This window comes from Mus caroli, unplaced genomic scaffold (genome assembly GCF_978045245.1).
Source record: "Mus caroli unplaced genomic scaffold, Mus_caroli_1 scaffold_11, whole genome shotgun sequence".
Classification (NCBI taxonomy): domain Eukaryota; kingdom Metazoa; phylum Chordata; class Mammalia; order Rodentia; family Muridae; genus Mus; species Mus caroli.
In genome coordinates this window covers 36,408,951-36,421,259 of record NW_028227266.1, presented here as the reverse complement: position 1 = coordinate 36,421,259, position 12,309 = coordinate 36,408,951, and the positions used below count along the sequence as shown (strand labels likewise).

At 36.3% G+C, this 12,309-nt stretch overlaps 1 protein-coding gene across 1 annotated transcript; it reads left to right on the top strand.

Annotated features, from left to right (window-relative positions):
- Window positions 1-1,387: 1,387 nt before the first annotated feature.
- Window positions 1,388-2,304, top strand: LOC110302497 (olfactory receptor 8G17-like). Its single transcript, XM_021173288.1, has one exon. It carries the CDS (start codon window positions 1,399-1,401, stop codon window positions 2,302-2,304), a length of 906 nt encoding a protein of 301 aa, XP_021028947.1. The 5' UTR covers window positions 1,388-1,398.
- The last annotated feature ends 10,005 nt before the right edge of the window (window positions 2,305-12,309 follow it).

Sequence of the window (12,309 nt, the reverse complement as noted above, 5' to 3'; positions counted from 1 at the left end):
GCATGGAAATTTGTTCTGGATTTAATTTTTCAGGATGTCTTTAATCAATCTTAAGTAAGATGTCCCAACCAATGTCAGTTTATTGATAACACATATGTGGGGTTATTTGTTAGTTGGTTAGTTTGCTTTTTGATAAAGTTGCTACACTTTCACTGATTTTGAATTAGAACCCCAAATCAAATTGTTTCCTTGGCAAACACATGTTAAGCTGATAGATATAGCTTCAGACTTGTTTCATTTAGTAGTTTCTTAAAGAGCTGCCCTGTACCTTCTTTGTGAAGAGAGAGTGTTCATGTGTGTATAAGTGTATGTGTGTATGCACAAGCATAAATGTGTGTGCGTGCCTGTGTGTGTGTGTGTGTGTGTGCGTGCGTGTGTGTATAAATATTTGTGGAAGCCAGGAAATAGACTTCAACATTGTTTTTTATGGAGCAGTTACCTGATTATTTTTCTTATTATTATTCACTTTACAATTGGATTCTGCCCCCCCTACGCCTCCATTTTATTCTCCCAGAACCAGCTATACAAATCTCTCCCTCCATTATCCCCTATCTTTCTCCTCATATAAATCTTTCACTGTTTGTTAATATTACTGTGAGATAGTTTATATTATGTGGCTATTGATAAAGTTTTATTCATATATAGGTGGGCTACTGATATATGTAAGTTAATCTTGTATTTTCTCACATTGCTGACAATGTTTATCAGCTCTAGAAGTTTTGTGGAAGTATTTTTGGGTCACTTATTTATGCTATAATATCATCTACAAATAATGTGAAATCAATCTTAATCCATTATGAATATTTACTTTGTAAAATAGTGAATATATATTTGTTATATAACTGAAGAAGGAAACATATTTGTAATTCTTGCATATTTTCCTGGGAATATGCTTTTGAGACCCTCTGATTCATAGAAGCTGAGATAAAAGGAAGAAATTTTGAAACATTAAAATACTTATTCCAAAAATTTTGTCAGTAATTGTCCCTGGATTATTATGCCTCCACTATTTTTGGGTTAGGCAAACTTGTGTTTTGAAAAAGACTTTAAAGTCATCCTTCAAATCAGCTACTTCACTTCCTCATATGTACTTCTGAATAAATAATGTAGTTTAGAGATAGTTTTTAGAAATACTGGCTTCAAAGGTTTGACATGGTGAAGCTAAAAATTGACAGTACAAAAGTTTTCAACATTAAATAGACAAAATATTTTCTAAAGAGTACAATTAACTTTGAAAAATCAAATATAGAAAATATTAAAGTGAGACAACTTCTACAAAGTGAAGATGGTCCAGTAAGAAGTACTCATAAAGAATTTTAGGTGATAACCGATTCCAAAGAAGAACAACTGTGTCCTTCATAAGTCTTTATAATTTCCTTTCAGAATCTGCCTGAGAACATGGAAAAAGGCAATCACTCTACAGTGACCAAATTCTTCCTCTCTGGCTTAACAGAACAACCAGAATTACAGCTGCCACTCTTCCTCCTCTTCCTTGGAATCTACCTGCTCACAGTGCTGATCATCCTGATCCTGCTCAGCTCACACCTGCACACCCCCATGTACTTCTTCCTCAGCAGTCTGTCCTTCATTGACCTCTGCCAATCTACTGTCATTACCCCAAAAATGCTGGTGAATTTTGTGAGGGAGAAGAATGAAATCTCCTACCCTGAGTGCATAACTCAACTTTGCTTCTTTGTCATTTTTGCTGTTTCAGAAAGTTACATGCTGGCTGCAATGGCATATGATCGCTATGTTGCCATCTGTAGCCCCTTACTTTACAGTAGCATCATGTCTCAACATAAGTGCCTTTCTCTTGTTTTAGGAGTTTACATTTTAGGCATAGTTTGTGCATCAGCTCATGTAGGATGTATATTTAGGATTGACTTCTGCAAATCTGATTTGATCAATCATTATTTCTGTGACCTTATTTCTCTCCTTAATCTCTCATGCTCTAATATTTTTGTGAATGAGCTCGTAATTCTAATTTTTAGTCTAATTAATACTATTTTCCCAACCCTGACTATCCTCAGTTCCTATGCTTTCATCATTATCAGTATCCTACGCATTAAATCCACTGAGGGAAGATCTAAAGCCTTCAGTACCTGCAGCTCCCACATCTCAGCTGTTTCTGTCTTTTATATCTCTGCTGGATTTACGTATCTGAACCCATCATCTTCCCATTCTATGGATGAAGGAAAAGTGTCTTCTATATTTTACACCATCATTGTTCCCATGCTCAACCCCCTGATCTACAGTCTGAGGAATAAGGATGTGAAAATTGCTCTGAAGAAAATGATTAAATGAAGATAATTCGTCTGATAAGTATAATGTCCAAAAGAAATCTCATTAGCTCATAATCTAGGGCTACTACATAGTATGAGTTGAGTATGTTTTAATTTTGTCATTTGGTCTTCATTTTATGAGATTCTGTGACATTATTACTCTTCCATGACTTTCACAATACTATTTTCCACAATATCTTACCTCATATCTTCTTCTAGGGTGTCATTGCCATGTATCCAGAAAATATTTGTTAGTACTAGTCCTTGGTAATTTTTCTCCATATTTTCCCCTAATATAAGTATATGGCTTCTATTATGTTCCAAAATAGTGTTGCTTATTAAGCATTCTGTATTTCATAGAATATTTTCTGGCTCAGATAAAATGCAGTGTACATAAGTTCGACAAGTTCTTCAAGAGTCTGTGAGAAACTGTTGACTTTTAATGTTAAAAGAGAAAGTTTGGAAATATATTACTTAGAGTTTATCTGAAGTAAATCGTGACACAAATGTGATAACACTGTTTACTTTTAATTTTGTTTTGTTGGTTATGCATGTATATGCTTGTATATTAAATTGCATATGTACGTATAAGTAAATGACTATACATATCTGCATGGAAAGTTCAGAGGGAGAGTTCAGGCAATGTTCCTAAGAAGCTGTCTATCTGGTTTTATAATGACAGTACTCCCTCTTCCATGATCCATTTCCTGGATTCCTGAAAAACATCCCTGTGTATACCTTTACAAACTCTTAAATATCTACAATAAGAATATGTGAAAAATCATCAGGTTCATTATTGTACTAAGAAACTGAAATTTGCACAATGGAATTAGAACTAAAACTTCTTCTGATATGTCAATTGCATATCAACATTGAGTGTGAACATTAAGCTCATTTGGTTGCTCAAAAACCTGATACCATCATGAGAATTACCAAGATCCCAATAACGACACAACAAAGTAGAATAAATATCCATACCATGAAACACTATTAAGCTTCTGCCTCCACATGACCAGGTCTCCTAGTGAAACCACCAAATCACACAGACAAAAGTTAAAAGCAAGAAGTTTTATCATCTTGAAAATAACGTAGACTCTAAAAAGGTAAATAATACCAAACAGAAATTTTTAATATGGTCAAAGAATTAAAATAAGATATTAATGCTGATTGTAGACTCAGAAAATAAAAATAGTTAAGAAAAGAAGTGGGAGTGAGTGGGTAGGGGAGCAGAACAGGCAGAGGATATAGGGGATTTTCAGGATAGCATTTGAAATGTAAATGAAGAAAATTTCTAATAAAAAATTGAAAAAATTAAATAATTAAGGATAAAATATATTTGAATTAGTTAATTTAAAATCAGAATTTCTGAAGAAAATGTAAATGTAATAAAACTGTAAACTACAAAATTGAAGAAACTTAACAAAACATGTAATATTAAAAAAAAACCAGTAAAATGAATCAAATTTAATAGATATTATCAGGTACTGAAGACAAATTAGAAGTATATCACAAAGTAAAAAAAATGTTAAATCGAATAAAACCTAAGAACAGAGCCATAGGGCACTACAAAAGCATGAAATATATGGTAATAGAAGAAGAAACCCAAATAAAAGCACAGAAAACGTCCTTGTCAAACTCACTAAAGGAAGATGTTCAAATCTAAGGCTGAAAGTCAGGATTTTGTTCTCCTCTATAGAAAGACACTGGGTATATCATTCAAACTCCAGACAGGCTTTATGCTCAGAAATATTTAGCCAACACAATATAGACTTAATAACTACTTTGTATTTTTTGTTTTATCTTAACTTTTGGGTTTCTATCTTCGATTTTTCAGAGAGAGATATGGGGTGAAATCTTGAATTTCAGTGCAGTTCAAGGGGAAGATGTATGGGAAGGAAAAATGTGATCAAAAAAGAGTATGTGAAAAATGTTTATTTCATAATATTATTTTAAAGGTTTAGCAGGAAATTTAAAGAGGGGAACAAGACATAAAGACACCATAGGAGCTATGTGAGGAGGCAGGCACACAGAAACAAAAGAACATTTCCTACATTGAAGGAAGAAATGCTTATCACCGAACAAGAGGAATATGGACCACTCAATAGAAAGAACCAAAAAGGAGTTCCCTAGTAATATAATACTGAAACACTAAATGTAAATAACAAATAAAATTATTGAATGCCACAGGAAATACCTGTAGCATGTACATTTACAATCAAGCTTGATCTTTCTCAAGAGCTCTGCAATGCTAAGCTAAGCTATGTGATCAACTGTTGCCTGCTTCAGTCAGCTCTACTTACTGAGATATAATGCTTTTCCCAAGAATTCCAGGAGCTGAGATCCTTCTCCACCACCGTGTGGCGAGCTCAGCCAAACTGCCAATGACCACCTCTGCTGTGCCCTTTTCCTTTCCACCTTTGTTCTGTGGATGGAAAACACCAGTTAGTTCTTATGCTTTAAAACAAGACATATAACACAACTCCTGGGTGCAGAATCTATTGCTCTAAATTCACTAGCTATCCTATATCAGAATTCTGATGGTGGTGGAGACTGCTACTGGTTCTAGTAGTCCCCAGGTCTTACATGAAATTTGTGTACCACTCCTGATAGCCTGGACAAAAAAAAAAAAAAAAAAAAAAAAAGGAACCACTTTAACTTGTTCCTTTCCTCTTACTCCTGGGACAAGAAAATTCAACCTTTTCCTCGTTGCCCAGAAATTGGTTTCCAATGTCTGTATTGACACAATCAAGAACCAAATGGGGAATCAATACCTTCCTCTACAAAGACCACATCACATATGAATATATGACCCTTTGAAAACCAGCTCATTTTTTTTCCAGTGTGATCACTTCATTAGATGATTTAAAAGCTTTGAATAAATCCAATACCTGTTCATAAAAATTTCCTGGAGAATTTAGGAATACAAAATACATATCCAAACATCATAAAAAATAATATACATGCCTAGAGCAAACATAATGTTAAATAATAAAAATTCAAATAATTTTACTAAAATTGTGAATAAGACAAGGATGTCTACTCTCTTCACTCCTGTTTAATATAGAGCTTGTGTGGATGTAGTTGAGATGTACATAGAAGAAGTAATCAAGGTACCCTTAGTGGTAGATGATGTGATCTTCGACATAGAACTTAAGACAATACCAAAAATTATGTACAGCAGTTAAAGCATTTAGCAAAGTATAATAATATAAAATCAAAACATCTAGATCAGCAGGCTTCTGTATACAAAAATAGAAAAAAATATGAAAAGAATACCATTCACAATAGTGTTCAATATTTAAATATTTTGGAATAAAGTTAAGGAATTCAAGGATATGTTCAGTAGAGCTTTATGAAAAAAGTGAAAAAAAAAGTCAAAGAAAACACCAAGAGATGAAGACATTACATACTTGTTGTTATAATATTGTAGAAATGGCAGCCTATCAAAAATAGTAATACAATATCAAAAAAAGGCAATACATTCTCATGATTCATTAAAAATGAAAAAAAAAAAAGTGTTAAAGGTTACCAGAAATCTCAAATACCCAGGCAACCCAAAGCAATTTTGAACAATATGGGGTGCGGGATAGTGCAAGCACAGGCTTTCCAGATTTAAATTTGGTTATAGCATTTGATAATACCTATAGGAACCCTAACTAAGAGTTACCATCCCATCTTGATGGTAAGACTTTATTAGTGAAAATACCATATACTTGACTCATATGGTATAGAGAACTCATGTTAGAACCAACTTCTAAGTGCCAACACTACTGGGTAGCTTTCATCATACAGATATGTACCTTTAATGCTATTAGAGGAAAAAAATCCAGTAGTCCTGCTTAGTTGTGATCCTTGACTTCAGTGGAAAACTTTGGTCAATGCTATAGTAGTGACAAAAATATGGAAGTAGCCATAATATTTAGATTTATGCCCTGTCTCCAAGATGAAAGTCATTCCCAGTACTATTAACTGAGTCAAAAACATATGGCTACGTAGACCATTATCCATAGAATTTATCCTACTACTAATCAAAAGAATTAACATAGTAGTAGATATCAAAAGATGGATTAGTCTAGTACTACTGTTAAAAATCCTTTGTTTATACACACATATAATGATAGTTACATTCATTGCTGTTACAATTGTTTTTGAACTAGATTTTGTCTGTTAAATTAATTAAGAATATGAAATATGGGGCTGGAGAGATGGTACCATAAGTTTGCTTACTGCACTGCTCTGAATAAAGTGAGAAAAGGTCAAATTGATTCCCCATGTGGTTGTACAAGGTTGCCCTCCCACTAGGATTGGAGGAGTTTTCCCCTTACTCTACATCCACAAGAGCAAGTGCTATTTCTAGAGGTTTTCATTTTAGCCATTCTGATTGTTGTAAGATGGAATCACACTGTCAGTATCTGCTGTCACCTGAATTTTTGATCTTAGCAATTCTCACTGGTGTGAGGTGGAATCTCAGGGTTGTTTTGATTTGCACTTCCCTGATGATTAGGTATGTTGAACATTTTTTGAGGTGCTTCTCAGCCATTCGTTATTCCTCGGGTGAGAATTCTTTGTTTAGCTCTGAGCCCCATTTTTAATGGGGTTATTTGATTTTCTGGAGTCCACCTTCTTGAGTTCTTTATATACGTTGGATATTAGTGGCCTATCTGATTTAGGATAGGTAAAGATCCTTTCCCATTCTATTGGTGGCCTTTTTGTCTTACTGACAGTGTCTTTTGACTTGCAGAAGCTTTGCAATTTTACGAGGTCCTATTTGTAGATTCTCAATCCTACAGCACAAACCATTGCTGTTCTATTCAGGAGTTTTCCCCTGTACCCATATCTTCGAGGCTTTTCCCTACTCTCTCCTCTATAAATTTCAGTGTCTCTGCTTTTATGTGGAGTTTCTTAATCCACTTAGATTTGACCTTAGTGTAAGGAGATAGGAATGGATCAGTTCACGTTCTTCTACAAGATAACTGCCAGTTGTGCCAGCACCATTTGTTGAAAATGCTGTCCTTTTTTTCCACTGAATGGCTTTTGCTCCCTGTCAAAAATCAAGTGACCATAGGTGTGTGGGTTCATTTCTGAGACTTCAATTCTATTTCATTGGTCTACTTGTCTGTCGCTATACCAGTACCATGCAGTTTTTATCACAATTGCTCTGTAGTACAGCTTTAGGTCAGTCTGGTGTCTCCTCAGAAAATTGGACATAGTACTACCGGAGGATCTAGTACTACCTCTCCTGGGCATATATCCAGAAGATGTTCCAACCGGTAATAAGGACACTTCCTCCACTATGTTCATAGCAGCCTTATTTATAATAGCCAGAAGCTGGAAAGAACCCAGATGCCCCTCAACAGAGGAATGGATACAGAAAATGTGGTACATTTACACAATGGAGTACTACTCAGCTATTAAAAAGAATGAATTTATGGATGGACCTGGAGGACATCATCCTGAGTGAGGTAACCCAATCACAAAAAAACTCACACCATATGTACTCACTGATAAGTGGATATTAGCCCAGAAACTTAGAATACCCAAGATATAAGATATAATTTGCTAAAAACATGAAACTCAAGAAGAACAAAGAACAAAGTGTTGACACTTTGCCCCTTCTTAGAATTGGGAACACAACACCCATGGAAGGAGTTGCAGAGACAAAGTTTGGAGCAGAGATGAAAGGATGGACCATCTAGAGACTGCCATATCTAGGGATCCATCCCATAATCAGCTTCCATTGCATACACTAGCAAGATTTTGATGAAAGGACCCAGATATAGGTGTCTCTTGTGAGACTATGCCGGGGCCTACCAAACACAAAAGTGGATGCTCACAATCCGCTATTGGATGGATCACAGGGCCCCCAATGGAGGAGCTAGAGAAAGTAACCAAGGAGCTAAAGGGATCTGCAACCCTATAGGTGGCAGAACAATATGAACTAACCAGTACCCTCTGGAGCTCGTGTCTCTAGCTGCATATGTATCAGAAGATGGCCTAGTCCGGCATTCCAAACATGGAATGTACTCACTTATATGTGGATATTAGATTAAAGTAAAGGAAAGCCATGCTGGAATCCACAGAACTGTGAAGATAATAACAATCTCACTATACATGAGAAATAGAATAGACTTGTAGGTAGACCTAGGGATGGCCTAAAGAGGGGAGGGGTAGGGGTGCTAACCGCAGGGCCAAGATTGGGAGGAAGATGGAGGGAGAGAGTAGTAGGAGAGATAACTGGAAGTGTGGGGCATCTCTGGCATTAGGTAGAAACCCAGGGAAATGGATAGTCCAAAGAAATATATAAAGAGCTAGCACTCCTAGCATGGTGTATATGTAATATATACAGGCCATCTCTAACCAGGCTAGACTTTCTGTTGAAGTTTTGGGTCACCAAACCAGCCACAAAATCTTCAGCCTCTAATTAGTTGTACCCAATAGATTGGCTATGGTATATGTGGCACAAAAAAAAAAAAAAAAGAAATTGTAGAAGTGTCCAATGATTGATCCCTTGTGAGATCCATGCCACAAAATGGGACTCATACTGACACTGCCTGGAGGACCAGGATCCAGAGTTTGGATAGACCAGAGAGTTAGGATAGAGTAAACCCAAATGGAAAAATGAAGTCAATGTAATGATTCTTAATGGTACTCTACTATACTCATAGATTGGGGCTAGCACAATAATTATAAGACATGCTTCATAAAGAACCTGATTTAGAGAATCAAACATTAGGCAGAGGTAAGAAAATACTGGTCAAAAGGCAGGCAAAAAATGTAGGAGTTACAGTGGTAAATGACTCTTCAAGAAAAACCAAAGAATCAACTAACCATGGCTTATAAGGGCTCACAGTACTTCCACCATCAGTCAGGGAGCCTACATAGGACAAACCTATGCCCTCTTTTTGTATTTTCAGTTGTATAGCTAGGTTTTCTAGTGTGACTCCTAAAAGTGGGAGCAAGGCTGACTCTGAATTTGTTTCTTGAATTTGGGACCCTGTTCACTCACTGGGTTACCTCCTCCAGACTAGATAAGAGAGAAGTACCTATATGTTATAGGTGGTTGATATCAGTGGGATGTCTGCCTTTTTCTGAAGAGAAATGGAAGAGGAATGTAATGGGGGTAAGAAGGGAAAGGCAGTTTCAGAAAGGACTTTGAGGAATGGAGAGAGAGAAACCTGGAGTCAAGATGTAAAATTTTAAATATAAACAAACAAACACTCCAATAAAGTAAAAGCATTAATGCATGTAAAACATTAGGTTCAATGTCTGGTCATATTTTACATTGAAGTTGAATTTTTCTAAAACTACGCCCCATATACAAAGCATCCTTATGATTTATGCAACTTCAATGACACTGTTTCAGCTCTATCCTGGGCTCCTCCAGAGGAGAAGAATCTGCTTCTTCAGAACCTCTATGAGGTAAAATGCATCTAAATTATTTTTACTACCATGTCTTCACAAAAAAGGAACATTATTATGTTAATGCCACCAGTCATTGCATATTTAGATCAAAACACTGTCCTCACATATGTTGAAATCTATGGAAAATTTAATGAAATCAAATAATCTCTGGGCTAAGACTTAATATGTGAATAGAGGATAGTCTCATTGCCAGTAAGACACTCGTTCCTTATGTACATAAAAGCAAGCCTTTTGAAAAGGCTCAGATGCTTACACAGCCCTTAAATTCACTCCTTCACAGTTTAACTCATTGAGATTTATTTTCTTAATAGGCTGCAACACAGTGTGACCTTTGAAGAATCCTACATGCTTTCTTCCTTACACTGTGGAAACTTTCATAATTGTCTTAGGTATCAGAATATCAGGCAATTATGACAGAGACCATGACAGAAGCATAAAAGGCCCAGGCACAGGAATCATACATGGTTTAGCTCCAATTTTGTAGTTGAAACTTCAGTGCATAATTTTCCTAGTCTAATAAGTGAGGTATTTTTAATTGCTTGAGAAAATAACCATTGTAATTAACAAAATATATCAGGACCTTATAATCAATCAGTGTTGATATTTCAATAAAATCACATTTACATGGAATAGTTTATATCATTTTACTGACTTATAATTTTCCTTTGTATATACTGTATTAATATTCTTTTTAGAGTTCCTTACTGGAAGGATACAAAAAGTGACCGGATGTTTGTAGGCCTAAAAGATGGCGCCAACTTCCGGTACACTGGTGCATAAACAATGCCATTGTGCAGGCACTAGCCAAATCTGGCACCAACCCCTCCCGAGCGGGTGCATAAGAATCAAAGTGCCGACAGACTGACCAATCCCAGGAGGACACTTAGCTCTCCCCAGTGCTGGGGTGTATATAAGCAGTCCTCCCGGGGTTTCCGGAGTTCCCTGGTAGCATGGAGGTGTTCCTAAAATAAAATAGGCTGTTGAGAAGAATCCAACTGTGTTGCGTTTTTTCTTGGTGGACGAGGTGAGCGCAACAAAGTGGTGGCCCGTATGGGGAATGAAGGATCTTGTAAAATCAGAAATCTTCAGCTGAGGAATGGCGGTACTGGTAAGTCTCCCAAAATTGATCCCTGGGTTAAAGGGGGATAAAAAGGAAAAGAAAAGGGAGAAAAATAAAAGGAATCAGTGATAACGAAAAGGAAATAGTGAAGAAAAGGAAAGGGGAAAGGAAAAGGAAAGGGAAAGGGAAAGAAAAATAAGGAAAGGAAAAGAAAGGAGAGGAAAAGAAAGAAAAAAAAGGAAAAGAAAGAAAGAAGGAAAGGAAAGAAAGGATTGAGATGATAAGGTTCCCGGCTTTGGGAGAAGTTAAGATTCATGAGTTATGCTTTTTCCTCCCATTGACCCTTTGTGGGTAGGTCTGATAGTTTTGGTCTTGTTTGTTCTGATATATGGACTCTGTTACTGTTTGAATTGTCAGGCAGTCACGACAGGTCAGAAAATCCTTATAGAGCAACAAGAGAGTATGTCAAAAGAGGAGGAAGGCTTAAAGAGAAATAAGAAAAAGAAAGGAATATAAAATATAAAGATACAGAGGATAATATAAAGATATAAAGGCTAATATAAAAAATGAAGAACAAAAAATTAAGTCAATTTACCCTCCTCTCGAGGACTTTGACTAAAGAGGCAGCCTTCATCAAAGGCTTAAAGATAGCTCTCAGGGAAAGAGGAGTAACTCTTAGAAGCAGCCACTGTGCAGAATTCCCAGAAGGAGAAAAAAAAATGAAAATAAGCTATTTTAGAGCCCTCCTACGGACAGAAGGAAAACAGCAGACATCCTGCTTCCTCTCTGGCTCCTATGGAGTTATTTTTAGCTCCGGAAGGATATCTGTGTCCCTTTGAGACATCAAGTTCTATTCCTGTCTATTGTCTGTTTTTGGTGCACCAAATTGTCTATATGTCTGTCAACTCATGTTTGTTTTTGTTTGGATGATTGAATTATTGTTGTTCTGTGTTTCATGTTTAAAAATATAAAAAGCAGTCTCAGTCTGCACAGCAAAAACTGATGAGTTAGCTGCACGGTGGTTGGGACTCAAGTACAGCTGAAAAAGCCCTGCTGAGGGCCAATTGCAAATGGAGCTCTTAAAGGGACAGGCAGCCTTTTGCTTGTAACAGGAAGTTAGCTTAAAATTGGAAACTCAAGGTTGGAGTCATTCTAAACAACATGAACGAACCTAAGAAACAGGTCATATGCAAAACCAGTGTACAAAGGGTAGAAAGAGTAGGTTTGAAAAGAAAGTACATATCTTTACAAATAGAGAGAAAAACCTTTCAAGATATAATGGATACAGGAGTGGATAAAAGCATTCTATCCAGTAAATTATTCTCAGAAAAGCAAGGAAATGATAAAAGAAATGGGATATATACCTACACTAGGTATTGGAAAAAATTTACAAGGTAGAATTTCACCAGTTAAAGCCAAAGAAAAAGCAGACAAGAAAGGGCTGGGTTTTTTCTAGGGACCCCTGAGGAGCCTTTGCCCATTCCGTGGTGTACAGAGGACACGGTGTGGGTTCCTCAGTGGCCTTTACCCTCTGAGAAGTTAAAA

What these genes read in the sequence shown, in the direction of transcription:
- LOC110302497 (XM_021173288.1), top strand. Translation starts at nt 1,399, where the DNA reads ATGGAAAAAGGCAATCACTCTACAGTGACCAAATTCTTCCTCTCTGGC.